Here is a 12917-nt window from a genome sequence, read left to right as displayed (position 1 = left end):
AAAAATGTATTCTGATGCTGCTGGGTGAAATATTCAGTAGTTTTCTGTTAAATCTAGCTGATCTAGGGAGTTCTTTTGATCTGCAGTTTCTCTGTTGAGTTTTTTCGAGTTGATCTATGTATTGTGGATAGTGGTCTTTTAAAGTCCCCAACAATTCTTATCTTTGGATCTATTTGAGATTTTGGGGAAAGTAGTATCTGTTGGATAAATTTCGGTGATCCATTGTTTGGCGAATAGTATTTAGTATTGCAATATCCTCCTGAAAGAAAGATATCTTAATTCGTATGTAGTGAACTTCTTTATCTCTTCTCACTAATTTTAATTTGAAGTCTATTTTATCTGATGTTATGATTGCAATTCCTGTCTGTTTATACGGGCCATTTGCTTTGTAGATTTTGTTCCAGACTTTCATGTTCAAAGTGTATTTGTTTTTATGAGCAAGGTGTGATTCCTGAAGGCAGCAGATAGAAGGATGTTGCTTTTTAATCCAACTAGACAGTGTATGTCGCTTAATTGGAGAGTTAAATCCGTTAATATTGAGAGAAAGGACTGAGAAGTGTTTGGTAGTTTCTGCCATTTTATCCGCCTTCTTGGGGGCTGCCTCAACTTGGTTCTTCCTATGGTTTTTGGATTCTCAGTTTGGGTGCCATTTCTTTGTCTTTATTGTGATCTTGTCCGTTCTGTCTGTGTAGGACATCTTTAAGTATCTTTTGTAGGACCGGTTTGGTGGAGATATATATTTTTTTCAGTTTTTCTTTTCTATGGAAGATTTTTATTTCACCTTCGGTTATGAAGGAGAATTTAGCTGTTTACAGTATTCTTGGTTCATACTTTGTCTTTAGGTCATGGCATGCATCATTCTAGGCTCTTCTTGCTTTAATTTACTCTGATGAAAAAAATGAAGTTATTCTAATTGTTTTCCCTTCATAGATGATTGATCTTTTCTCATTGACAGCTTTAAGGATCTTTTCCTTGGTCTGAATTGATCTTGTGCATATTATAATGTGACGGTGGGATGTCCTGCTCTCGTCTGGTCAATTTGGGGTTCTAAACGTTTCTTGTATCTGAATAGGCCTATCCTTTTGCATGTTTGGGAATTTCTCTGCTAGGATCCTGTTAAACAAATTTCCTAGACCATTATCTTCTGTTTCTAGGTGCTCCTCTACACCCATTATTCTCAGATTAGGCTTTCTGATGGTGTCTTCCAATTGCTAAATATATCTATCATTTTTCTGGATTTGTCATGGATAGTTGTACATTGTTTCTGTATAATATCTAGGCTGTCTTCATTTACCGAGATTCGATCTTCTGCATGGTCTAACCTACTGTCAAGACTTTCTTCTTTGTTTTTTATTCATTTTCCTTCTAATTGTTTGGTTTTGACTACTTCAAATTCTTTGTTGGAGCTTTGTTTTAGATCTTGAATGGACTTCTTTACTTCCTTAATTTGGTGTTCAGTTCTTATTCTCAAATCACTTAGTTGTTTGGTTATGGTTTCCTTATACTCCCATTCCTTCTGTCGGGTTCCATTCAGCATTCCCTTTGTGGTCTCCCTGAATTCTTTCAACTGTCTGTTTATGGATTCCATGAATGCCTCTATTGAACTTTGTTTATTCTCGTCCCTCCCTTGCAATTCCAGTGTTACTCTTTGATTAGCTTCCTCATTTTCATGCAATACCTGTAGTTCTCTTTGACTGTTCTCAGCTTGTTCACGCAATTCCTGACATTCTCTTTGTCTGTTTTCAGCCTGCTCATGCAATTCCTATAATTCTATGATGGTTCTCAGCCTGCTCACACAATTCCTTTATTTCTCTTTAAGTGTTCTCAACCTATTCATGCATTTCTGTATCAATCTTTGAGTAGCTTCCTCATGCTCATGAGATTACTGTATTGATCTTTGGTTTGCTTCCTCTATCTCCCTATCATGTTCACACTGAGTCCTTTGCAGGTTTTCTATCTGTTCATTCACCATGTTTCCAAGTAATATTTATTGAGCTTTTGGGGAACTCTCCTCTGGAATACTGGTTATCATGAGTGGGAGTTGAGATACCAGGACTTTCATTTTTCTTGTGTTTTTCTGGCTTGTTCTGCCCATTTGATATGAAAGTTTTCTGCTAGAATACTTTTGAAGGCATGCATCAACCAAAGTCCTGCAGTTGCACAGGCAAAAGGACACAGATATAATCTAGTTCAACAGATACAATCTATTCAACATCAAACAACTATGGATTAATGGGCTAACAACAGCAAGGACGAATTTGGCAAACCAGAAATTATTATATTTAGGGACAAATGTGAGGAAAAATAGGATTAGAAGAATGTAGAGAGGTAAAAGGAGAGTGAATTTAACCAAGTTCTAATCTCAAAGAGGGAAATGGATTGGACAGAATAGTAGGAGAGAGAAAAAAAGACAAGAAAAAATGGGAAAAACAAATATTTAAGTTTAATAAATGAATCTTAAAAATTATCTAAGTTTAAGGTGATATTGAGAGAAGAAAAAGATACGATGAGAGGAGGGGAGGGATAGAAAGGAGACATGAAAAACTAAAAAATAAAAATTCTCAAAAATTATATAGGCCTAAAGAGATAATACTGCTATTACAGAATTTAAGGCTAAGAAGTTTTGTTTTGAGTAATAAAATTCTTGATTAATGTGTATACAATGGGGGTAAGGTCTAATATTTGACAATGGGCATATATCTGAAGATGAGCAGAACAGCAAATAAGTCACACACAAAAACAAGGAAACAGAAGAAAAATGAAAAGAATGAAAAAGAAAAAAAAAAGATAAAAATACCGAAAGGTCAGTAGAGATTTAAACAAAGCACACTCACACATACATACACCTAAAATAAAAATTAGGAGGGGAGAAAAAAATGAATAGAAAACAATTTTTTTAAAAAATTAAAAATTAAAAAAGGTACCAAAAAGAGTTCTTTTTTTTTGCGGGGGGGGGGGGGGGGGAAGTAGATGGGAAGAACCTGTATCACCCTGTGTCTGTAACCAGTCTCTTGGTGGAGTCTTTAGTCTGCTTGTGGTGTTTGGTTTGCCTGTGGCTTGATTGGTTTCTTAAGTCAATTTGTTGGAGCAGGCAGAAAAATGATCAGGATTTTGTGATCCTCCTCCCAGTATAGTTCAATGAGAGGGAGATCTGCTTTGAGTTTCACAAAAGAGGGAGATGGCTGTTTCCTCTAATTTAAAGATGCTGTGATGAGGCTATGTTCTGGGTAGAATTGAGGCCTTTTAGCAAATTGCAGCTTTTCCCTGAGGGGTAACTTCTGAGACACTCACAGAGCCCAGCCTAGAGCCATTATCAGGGTTTATGTTTACTGAATTTCACTTGATTGTCTAGGCTGCTGTAGGGAGGGGCAGCCTCTGGCTCTGTTTACCCAGTGAAGAAAGTCACTCCCCTCGGGGCAGAGCTTTGTCTGCCTGGGCTGGGTGATTTTTCCCAGGGAGGAGCTGAGCCTGGCAGGTCAGGTCAGGTGCCTGAGACCTCCTAAATAACTCTTTTGTTTTTTTTCCAAGGCCTGAGATGGAGCTTGCTGCTCAACTGGGCCTTTTCAATATCAAATATGGAGGTCTCCGGGGGTGAGGATGGTAAGGGTGGCCTTCCCTCCTCTGTTCCCTAAGAAGGAGTGAGTATGTCAGGATTCTACTCACGCTGGAGTCTTGGTTCCTGGGTTGTCTCTGGTCTGTGATATGCAGGATGAAGATATCTGCTACTTATCAGTTCTTTCTGGTTTTAAGTAGAATCCGGTCACCTGCTGTCTGGCACCATTGTCTCAGACTCTGTGTTGTTCTTTTGGCGGCTAGGCTGCTGCCGTTGCCGCCACCACCACAGCTGCAGCTAATGGCAAGTGCTCAGATCTGTCTCCTTGTCTGGATTTTCCCTCTCTGCCCAAACTGTACTGTGATGGCACACTTGGTCATTCTCTGACCTAGGACTCTTCAGTGGAACACTACAACTATTTTCTATGTGAGAGCTTGTTTAGCCTCTAGCTTCTCCTCCTCCATCCTCCCCTAAAGTAATCTGTTGTTGCTTTTTAAAAAACTGGTGACAGTTTCTCATGCCTGTAATCATAACAACTCAGGTGGCTGAGATCTGATAATCGAGGATTAATAACAGCCTGGATAAGAAGGTCTGTGAGACTATTATCTCATTAACTGGTTACCAAGAAACTAAAAGGGCCCTGTGGGCCAAACTAGTAGAGTGATAGCCTTGAGCACAAGAGAATAGGGATTTCAATCAGGCCCTCAGTTCAAGCTTCTCATATTAAAAAATGTTAAAAACAATTTGCCATCATTTGTAATTTCAGCATCCTCAAGTAGTGGTTTATTTAAAGCCAATTTGCATCTCAGTTTGCACGTATTTGGGTGGGGGAACTAAACTTATATAACATTTAAAAGAAAATAAATGAGCACAAGGGTACAGGTGGCTCACGCCTGTAATCCTACCTTCTCAGGAGGCTGAGAAATGAGGATGTTGGTTCAAAGCCAGTCTTGGGCAGAAAAGTTCCCATGAGACTGCTATTTCCAATTAACCACTAAAAAACAAGAAATGGCACTATGGTTTAATCTTGTATGGCAGAGTGCTAAACTTGAGCAAAGAAGCTCTGGGACAGCACCCATGCCCTGTGTTCAAGCCTATGTCTGCAGGAAAAAATAAAGATTTCAGGGTTGGGAAGGTGGCTAAGTGGTAGAGTGCTTGCCTTGCATGTATGAGCCTTTGGGTTCGATTTCTCAGTACCACATAAGCAGAAAAGCCAGAAGTGGCACTGTGGTTCAAGTGGTAAAGTGATATCCTTGAGATGAAGAGCTGAGGGACAGTGCCCAGGCCCAGAGTTCAGGACCCATCATGGACAAAAAACAAACAAAAAAAAGAGTTCAAACAAATGATGTGCACAATAGACTATACACTAAAGATGAAAGATTAAATTAATACATTAATAATTAAAATGATGAACATTGTTCCAATTTTGTAGGTGGTGAATGTAGCAGAAAAAGTGATAAGATATAATGATTCATTTCTAACAACTTTTCCATTTTTCAAACTCATTTACTACTTTTAAACTAAAGAGGCACGTAAGTATCACTTTACAGAAAAACAAAACTGTACATGTATTTTAGCCTGAATTCCACATTTTATAATTTGCCTTTTAGATACCTTTATTTAATACTTCACATCTTTCCAGTATTTGGTTATATCAAAATTCCTCCCTTCCTTCTTTTCTTCCTTCCATTCCTTCATATTCTTTCCTCCTTTCAATCTTAGCAATTAAACTCAGGGCTTCATGAATTTTAGGTAGGTGCTCTACAAAGTGAGCCACACACCTGCTCTTTTTGCTTTAGTCACTTTTGTTTTTGTTGGTCATGTGGTTTGAACTCTGAACCTGTACACTGTCCCTGCACTCTTCAGCTCAAGGCGAGTGCTCTACTGTTTCAGGGACAGTGCCACTTCTAGTTTTCTAGTGGATTATTGAGATAGGAGTCTCACACACTTTCCTGCCTAGATTTGCTTTGAACTGGGATCTTCAGGTCTCAGCCTCCTGAGTAGCTAAGATTACAGGCATGAGCCACCTGTGCTCAGCGCTGCTGTAGCCATTTTTATGACAGGGTTTTCTGTTTATGACCAGGCCAGCATGGATCACAATCCCTCGATGACAGGGAGGGTTGTGTGTAGCAAGTCAGACACAGTGGGGAAACAACTTTCTCTGCCCATCACAGGGAGAATTTTGGAGGGTTGCATTAGAAATTTCTAGAAGTGGGTTGTGAAGAGAATTCTGCTTCCAGGAGTCTCTTTCCACTTCCCAGCATTCTAGTCCTGCCACAAAGGGTCTATGGTAGAAGGCTCAGGATGGAGAGGGCAGACTCTCATTTTCCTTGTCACCAATCTGCCCACAGCATCAATTGTTCCATCTTAACTATTTGGATGGACTTCTACCCTGATGATTTTTATGAGCATAAGAAACTTGACATCCTGAAAAAACTTACACAGTATGACAAGCTCAACATGCCCTCTTCAGACTTGCTGTTCTGCTTACATATTCTTCTGGACCAGCTGGAGCAATGCATGACTCGTGAGACCAAGGAAAAGAGTAAATAGTCCTTGTTTAGATGCCTTAGAGCTTTTGAGTAGGGATGGAATCTAGGTCTCAAGGGATGGGCCTGCTTTGCCAAGAGCCCTTTGTACTACCCAGCTTGGCAAAATGTCCTTTTATGGATGTTCTATGCCGGGTAATGCCTGTTCCCTTTTTAAAAGAACTTGGACATAACCACTCATTAGAAACACCCTACCTTCTCATCAGTGTTCAGCCCAAACTCAAGTTCTACAGCTTCTCCTACTAAATCCTCATAGAAGTTTAGTCACACTTTAACTTCTAGAGTCTAATCTAAGACTCCTGTACCTATTTACATTCTTATGTTTGTGTCACTGTACAGAACTTCCTGCTGAACTCCAGATAAAGAACCCATCAGTGATGTCGCCTATTGTGACTGATGGAGATTGGAAGCCAAAACTGGACTCCAGAAAGCATGTGAACATAGAGGCTTTTTTCAATGTGTAGAAAGGCCCAACTAGGTTTTGAGTCCTGTGGACATCCCACTGGTTCTGAACTCCACATGTGATGTAGGTGTACCTGTACATACCACCAAGGAAGAAGATGATCCAGAATGTCTTCCATTGGTGTTCACAATTCACCTAGATCACATCCAAACCAGTAAAAAATGTTTTGGTCCTGGAGTGCAGGGTAAATATGTGCTAATGGAAAATGACCCCAGTCTATGTTCAAGAAAACCAATAAGTTAGGTCCAAAGTCTAGATTCAGTTGAGGAAAGGGAATCTGTCCTCACAGAATATCCAGACCAATCTGTCCTTCTGCTGGGGATCCAATTTCCAATTGAGAAATAAGATCTGTCCCTCCATAGACTCGGGAAGAAAATACTGCCTTTAATGAGGAAGTAGATCCTTTTGAGGACTCTGAGGCAGAATTTGTGTCTGAAGCCAACTTAGAAGACAATCCAGATTTAGAGATTGCTTCCCCCCTTCTTTAGAAAATCGTTATATTTCTTTTTGGTCCTGATTGTTGTAAAATGATCATTCTAATTATTTTTCTAACGTTATTAAAATGTCAGTGTTTATGTTATATTATATAATTCATGAGCCTTAAATGTGTTTTTTTTTCAACCTACAATGTAAAGCACCATGCACATGTGTTCTGTGTGTGGGAAAACAGAGTGACAGTGGGATGAACAAGAGAGCCTATTGGATATAAAGGGAATGGTTAAATGCACAGGGAGTTGCAAGGAAGCCAGGCCATGCCTGCATGGGGTGATAAGGTGGCTAAAAAAGATCTAGGACATACCAGATCAGATGACCTAGAAAGCTGTTCTGTCAATTGGGACAAATGCTACAATACTTATAGTGGTATGTGGGACTTTCTTGCAACAGTGAGTTCAAGTCTGTATACATATTCATCGTGCTTTGGGAAATATTGAAGAAAAATTTGGCTCCATTAACATAAAAATTCTACTTAGGGCTGAATATATTTGACAAAATACATAAGAAATATCGACACTGGAAAGTATAAGCCATCATCAATAGAAGAAAGAAGGCTTATATAAATCGACAAACACAAAATCAGGGAGCAATTAAATCAGTTATATGGAAATACATGTTATACTCATTACATTTTATATAGTATATTATATGATATGTAAGATCAAATATGATTTTTCATACTACAAGGGCTTTTAGCTTTTTCAATCTTAAGTATTTTTTCACATAATATTAGTGTAAAATATTATTGGGGAAAGTGGTAATATAACTTTGATTATAATTATATGAATATATATTTTTGTGTTTCTAGATATAACACTGATTATAAATAGATGGATAAATAAAAACATATATTTGTATATCTGTCTATGAGGTGAATATAATGAAACAGGCTACATGATGTATAAAAAGGCAGTTATGAGTTAGTATATGAGACTCAGGCCTGTAATCCTAGTGATGTGGGAAGCTGGGTTCTGAGTTTTAGTTTCTCTTACCCCCATGCCATTAGATTTTCAGAGAAGACCTGGTCCCTCGAGTGTAGCCAAGCGACACGTATGCAGTAGGATCACATTCTGTGACCCCAGAGGAAAGTCAGTAGAAGTCAGGACAAGCCTCTTATGCTATGACAGTCTACTCAGTTCCTGTGACAAGATGGCCATCTGTAGAACATCAGATGGAAAGTTGGCATTCCCTCCTAAAATGTTTTTGACTATCCTGAATTAAACCTTATTTCCCTTCCCAAGTTGCAAACACATAGAAATATGCCAAGGGCTCAAGAGAGATGGACAAAGACTTACAAATACATAAAATTATATACTTTTTTTTGGGTCCGGTTGTCAGCTTGAACTCTGGGCCTGGGTGCTATCCATCAGCTCTTCAGCTCAAGGCTAGCGCTCTACCACTTGAGCCACAGGGCCACTTCCAGCTTATTTTCTTTTTGCTTATGTGGTTCTGAGGAATCGAACTCAGAGCCTCATGCATGCAAGGCAAGCACTCTACCACTAACCACCTTCCCAGCCCCAAAATTATATACTTTGTTTCAGTAATTCAATGACAAATCATCAAAGGCATATCTTGAATTTTCTTTTTTTAATGGAAATGGGAATATACACTGAGTGCATTAGGGAGTAAGTGACAGTTAGGATGCTGAGTTGTGGAATTGACTCCTGGGCATGGGAGACACTTGCCTTGGAGAATTTGTGTGGAGATGCGTCTCCGCACACAGTTTCACAAAACAATGCCCATAACTTGTATGATGTCATAGCCATGTTTCCATTGCAGCAAATAGGTGTCAGGCACTGATCTTGCTCTGAGGTGGACTCAGCAACACAGAAAGGCACAAAGAATGAGAGGGAATGACTGCTAGCCACCAGACGTCAGCTTCAAGAGCTGTCTTGACCAGAAGCTAAGATAAATTGAGCTGGAGAAGGCTGATCCCTATGCAAGGCTCCTGAGCACTAAGGACCAGGCACTATTATAGGTGTTGGAGAAACAAGTGAATGTGGCTCTCTCCTCATCAATTTCATGCTGAAAAGAAAACCAGAAATCATAATGATAATTTTTATAAATCAGAGACATGACATTGGTAGTTTTGTGGCAACAACTTCACAGCGGTTATGTGAGGAGATATTCCTGAGGAGGAGATAGTTAACCTGAGAGCCATCATCCATGCAATTAACTAGAAGCAGGTACTCCAGGCAGTAAGAGCAGCAAGTACATCCCTCATTGATGGGAAAGGATGTAACTTGCTTCAGAAAAGGAATACATCACTGACGTGCTTGCTTGTGAAGTAAGAATAAAAAGGTACAATGAAGAAAAAAAGATCAGACATGAAGATCTGAATAAATTATATAGATATTGGATGCTGTGAGTTACAAGAAGAAAAATTCTGATGTTATTCTAAATCTGAAATAACCCACTGGAACCAAAATGCTCACATAGTACCTAGACACATCTGATTCACCTAGAGAATACTTTTAAAATGTGATTCTAGCCAGGTTCTGGTGGCTCACAACTGGAATGCGAGCTACTCGGGAGGCCGATACCTGAGGATCACGTTTGAAGCAAGCCCAAAGAGGAAATTTGGAAATACTCATCTCCAATTAACCACCAAAATTATGGACTTGAAGCTGTGGTTCAACTGGTAGAACACTAGCCTTGAGAAAAAATTAAAGGACAGCACCCAGGCTCTAGGTTCAAATCCCTGGACTTCACAAAACAAAAAGTCAACAAATAAAATTTGGTGCTCAGTCGATCATCACTTAGCATTCTACTTCAATGTATTTAGTATGAGCCTAGGAAGTTACATCTTTAGCAAATGCTCTCCCCTCATATTCTGCTTCATTACCAGTATTCAAACCCCTGGCATTACCAAAGTCTCCTCCCAGTTAGCATAGCAGTCTACCACTGGGAATTAATAGATATATTTTTATTAATCATAATCTAGCCACACACATCAAATGAGTAGTAGCCACATTCCACTATTCTGAATGTTTTTTCTCCCCCTTTGAGTTAATAAACCTTACCATTAAAAACTATAGAATACTATTAAATTAAGTCAACAGTCATCATTCTTCCACCCAATCTTGTAACCTAATTTATGTGGGTTTTTTTGTTTCTTTGATGTTGGTGCCCTGTATCTTGTATGTACATTTCTCTAGCTTTGGGAGGTGAAGGGAAAAAACCAAATGCTTAACTAGGGATAAAGTTGGACCCATTTTAACAATGAGATCAAGACACTATGTTCAAAAACGAACTTTACAATTTAGGCAGGGAGTGGGAAGGAGGGATGGAAAGGAGTAGTTGTGGAGGTGGAAGGGTAGGGATGGTAGGGGAAAAACAAAGGAGGAAGTATCAATGCTTGAGAGGAAATGAACTCATTACCTACCTTATGTAACTGCCATCCCTTTGTACATTATTTTTACAAAAAAAAACGTATTAAAAAAGATGAAAAGACCCAGAAATAAAACTACATACTTACAATCATCTGATATTCGACAATAGAGTGAAAGATGTAATGTGGAAAAAACATAGCCTTGCCGGGTGACTGTGGCTCATGCCTTTAATCTAGCTAATCAGAAGGCTGAGATCTGAGAATGGTTGTTGAAAGCCAGCAGGGCCAGGGAAGTCGATGAGACTCTTAGCTCCAATAAACCACAAGAAAATGGGAAGTGGAACTGTGGTTCAAGTACTAGCCTGGAGATGAAATGCTGAGGGGTAGCTCCGAGGCCGAGAGTTCAAGCCCCATGACCGACACACACAGACACAGACACAGACACACAGACAGACAGACAAACACACACACACACACACACACACACACACACACACACCCCACACATACACAGACATCATAGCCTCTTCAACTATTGGTGTTGGGAAAACTGGACATGAGTAGCCAGAAAACTGGAGGTGGATCTCTGCTTGCACTAACATCAACTCAAAATGGATTAACTACATTAAAATCAGCCAAACTACTCTAAGACAGAAAAAGGGTGACATTAGAACTTATAGGTACTGAGGTGGAAGCTGGGCAGCTGCACGCCGAGCACCGGTAGTTGCGCTCCAGATCCTGCAATCTCACACTGCGTGCCTCGACCCAGTAACTGCTTACTCCAGTTGGCCCCTGCAATGGGTGCCATGCTTCCTGCGGCGCCCGGTGCTCAGGGCAGCTCTACTCACCGCCCTGGCCCTGCTCCTCAGGCCACCGGTGACGAGGGTCCCATCTTGCAATGCGAGCACTGTGATGGGATCGCGCTGGCCCAGTGCGAGCCTCTGCCTGCAGTGCCTGCGTGTGCCGAGCTGGTGCGCGAGCCAGGCTGTGGCAGCTGCCTGACATGTGCTCTGCGGGAGGGCCAGCCTTGAGGTGTCTACACAGAACTCTGCAGCTAGGGGCTCAGCTGCCAGCTGCCACCAACCGAGCCATGCCCACTGCAGGCGCTGCTGGATGGCCGCGGGTTCTGCGCCAATGCCAGCGTCCTGGCCGGCTGAGCGCCTACCTGCTGCTGGCGCCCTCTGCCTCAGTGAGTCAGAGGAGGACCTAGGCATGGGGAGCTTGGAGAGCCATGCCCCTCCCAGCACACATAGGGTGCCTGACTCCAAGTTCCATTCCATTCACGCGAAGCTGGACACCATCAAGAAAGGTCACACAAAGGACAGCCAGCACTACAAAGTCGACTATGAGTCCCAGAGCACGGACACCCAGACCTTCTCCTCGGAGTCCAAACTGGAGATAGAATATGGTCCCTTCCTTAGAGAGATGCAAGACACCCTGAATCATCTGAAGTTCCCCAATGTGCTGAGTCCCAGGGGTGTGCACATCCCCAACTACGACAAGAAAGGATTTTATAAGAAGAAGCAGTGTCGCCCCTCCAAAGGCAGAAAGCGGGGCATCTGTTGGTGCGTGGACAAGTATGGTCAGCCCCTCCCAGGCTTCGACAGCAAGGGCACGGACGACTTGCACTGCCTCGGCATGCATAGCCAGTAGACCCCACTGCATCAGTTAAATTAGAGCTCCAATACGCCTTACTTTACACAAAAGACTGCCACGGACAGAACAGTACCTGCCTACAGCCTCCACTTACATTACTTCTTGTGATGACCTGGTTTTTTGTGTGTTTTTTAAAGAAAACCAAAGTTTAGACAGAGATTTTAGAAATGTCTATTGTTCCTTTAAATGGTAAACTTGAGCATCTTTCCACTTTTCAGTAGTCAGAAAAGAAAATTAATTTCTCTGTTGCTTTCTGTAAAAATAACTGATTCTCCTGCCCAAAGCAGCGGACTTGATCCCCTTCTAGAAACCTCTCCACATCTGCCCATTGGAACAGCTGACCTTCTGCCTCCCTCACTTCAGTGGCTATTGTAGAAGACACCTCCTCATTGCCCTCCACACTGCTCAGGCCTCATGGAGAACAGGAAGGTCAGAAACTCAAATCACCTGGACATCTCTACCATACATGAGACCCCTGGGCCTCCTGATACTATCTTTGATTCCAAGCCATGGACCCCTGGGCCGCAAAGCTTCTTCATTATCTGCAAGTGACTTGATCTGCTGGGAAAATACTGGAGAGATTGAGGTGGAATATAACTGACCAAGAAAGTTCTATAAAACTGACCCAAAAAAGTTCTAGCACATTGTAAATGCAGATCTTTCTGACCTCCCTCCATTAGGCAGCTTTTCAAGGATGGAGCCCAGTGGAAGGCCCAGGGTGGCCTTGGTTGTGGTCCAGCAGGGCATGGGGGAGGCTGGGGGTGTACCCCACACCTCACAGGCCTCACCAGTAATGGATTAATCGCTCTGGAGACAACAACAACAACAACAAAATGTTTTCTAATTTAACTCCTAGTTTGGGGTTGAGGA

The 12917-nt window shown here is 41.3% G+C and overlaps 1 protein-coding gene across 1 annotated transcript; it reads left to right on the top strand.

Annotated features, from left to right (window-relative positions):
* Window positions 1–11525: 11525 nt before the first annotated feature.
* Window positions 11526–12044, top strand: LOC122127665 (insulin-like growth factor-binding protein 3). Its single transcript, XM_042702126.1, has one exon. The coding sequence runs from the start codon at window positions 11526–11528 to the stop codon at window positions 12042–12044; it is 519 nt and encodes a 172-aa protein (XP_042558060.1).
* The last annotated feature ends 873 nt before the right edge of the window (window positions 12045–12917 follow it).

The sequence above is a fragment of the Dipodomys spectabilis genome, unplaced genomic scaffold (assembly GCF_019054845.1).
Source record: "Dipodomys spectabilis isolate Male_0828 unplaced genomic scaffold, ASM1905484v1 ptg000307l, whole genome shotgun sequence".
NCBI classification, from domain to species: Eukaryota; Metazoa; Chordata; class Mammalia; order Rodentia; family Heteromyidae; genus Dipodomys; species Dipodomys spectabilis.
The sequence above is the reverse complement of the archived record's forward strand: the minus strand, read 5'-3'. Positions and strand labels throughout refer to the sequence as shown.

Excerpts from the sequence above, each read along its gene's own strand:
- LOC122127665 (XM_042702126.1), top strand. The coding sequence starts at position 11,526 with ATGCCAGCGTCCTGGCCGGCTGAGCGCCTACCTGCTGCTGGCGCCCTC.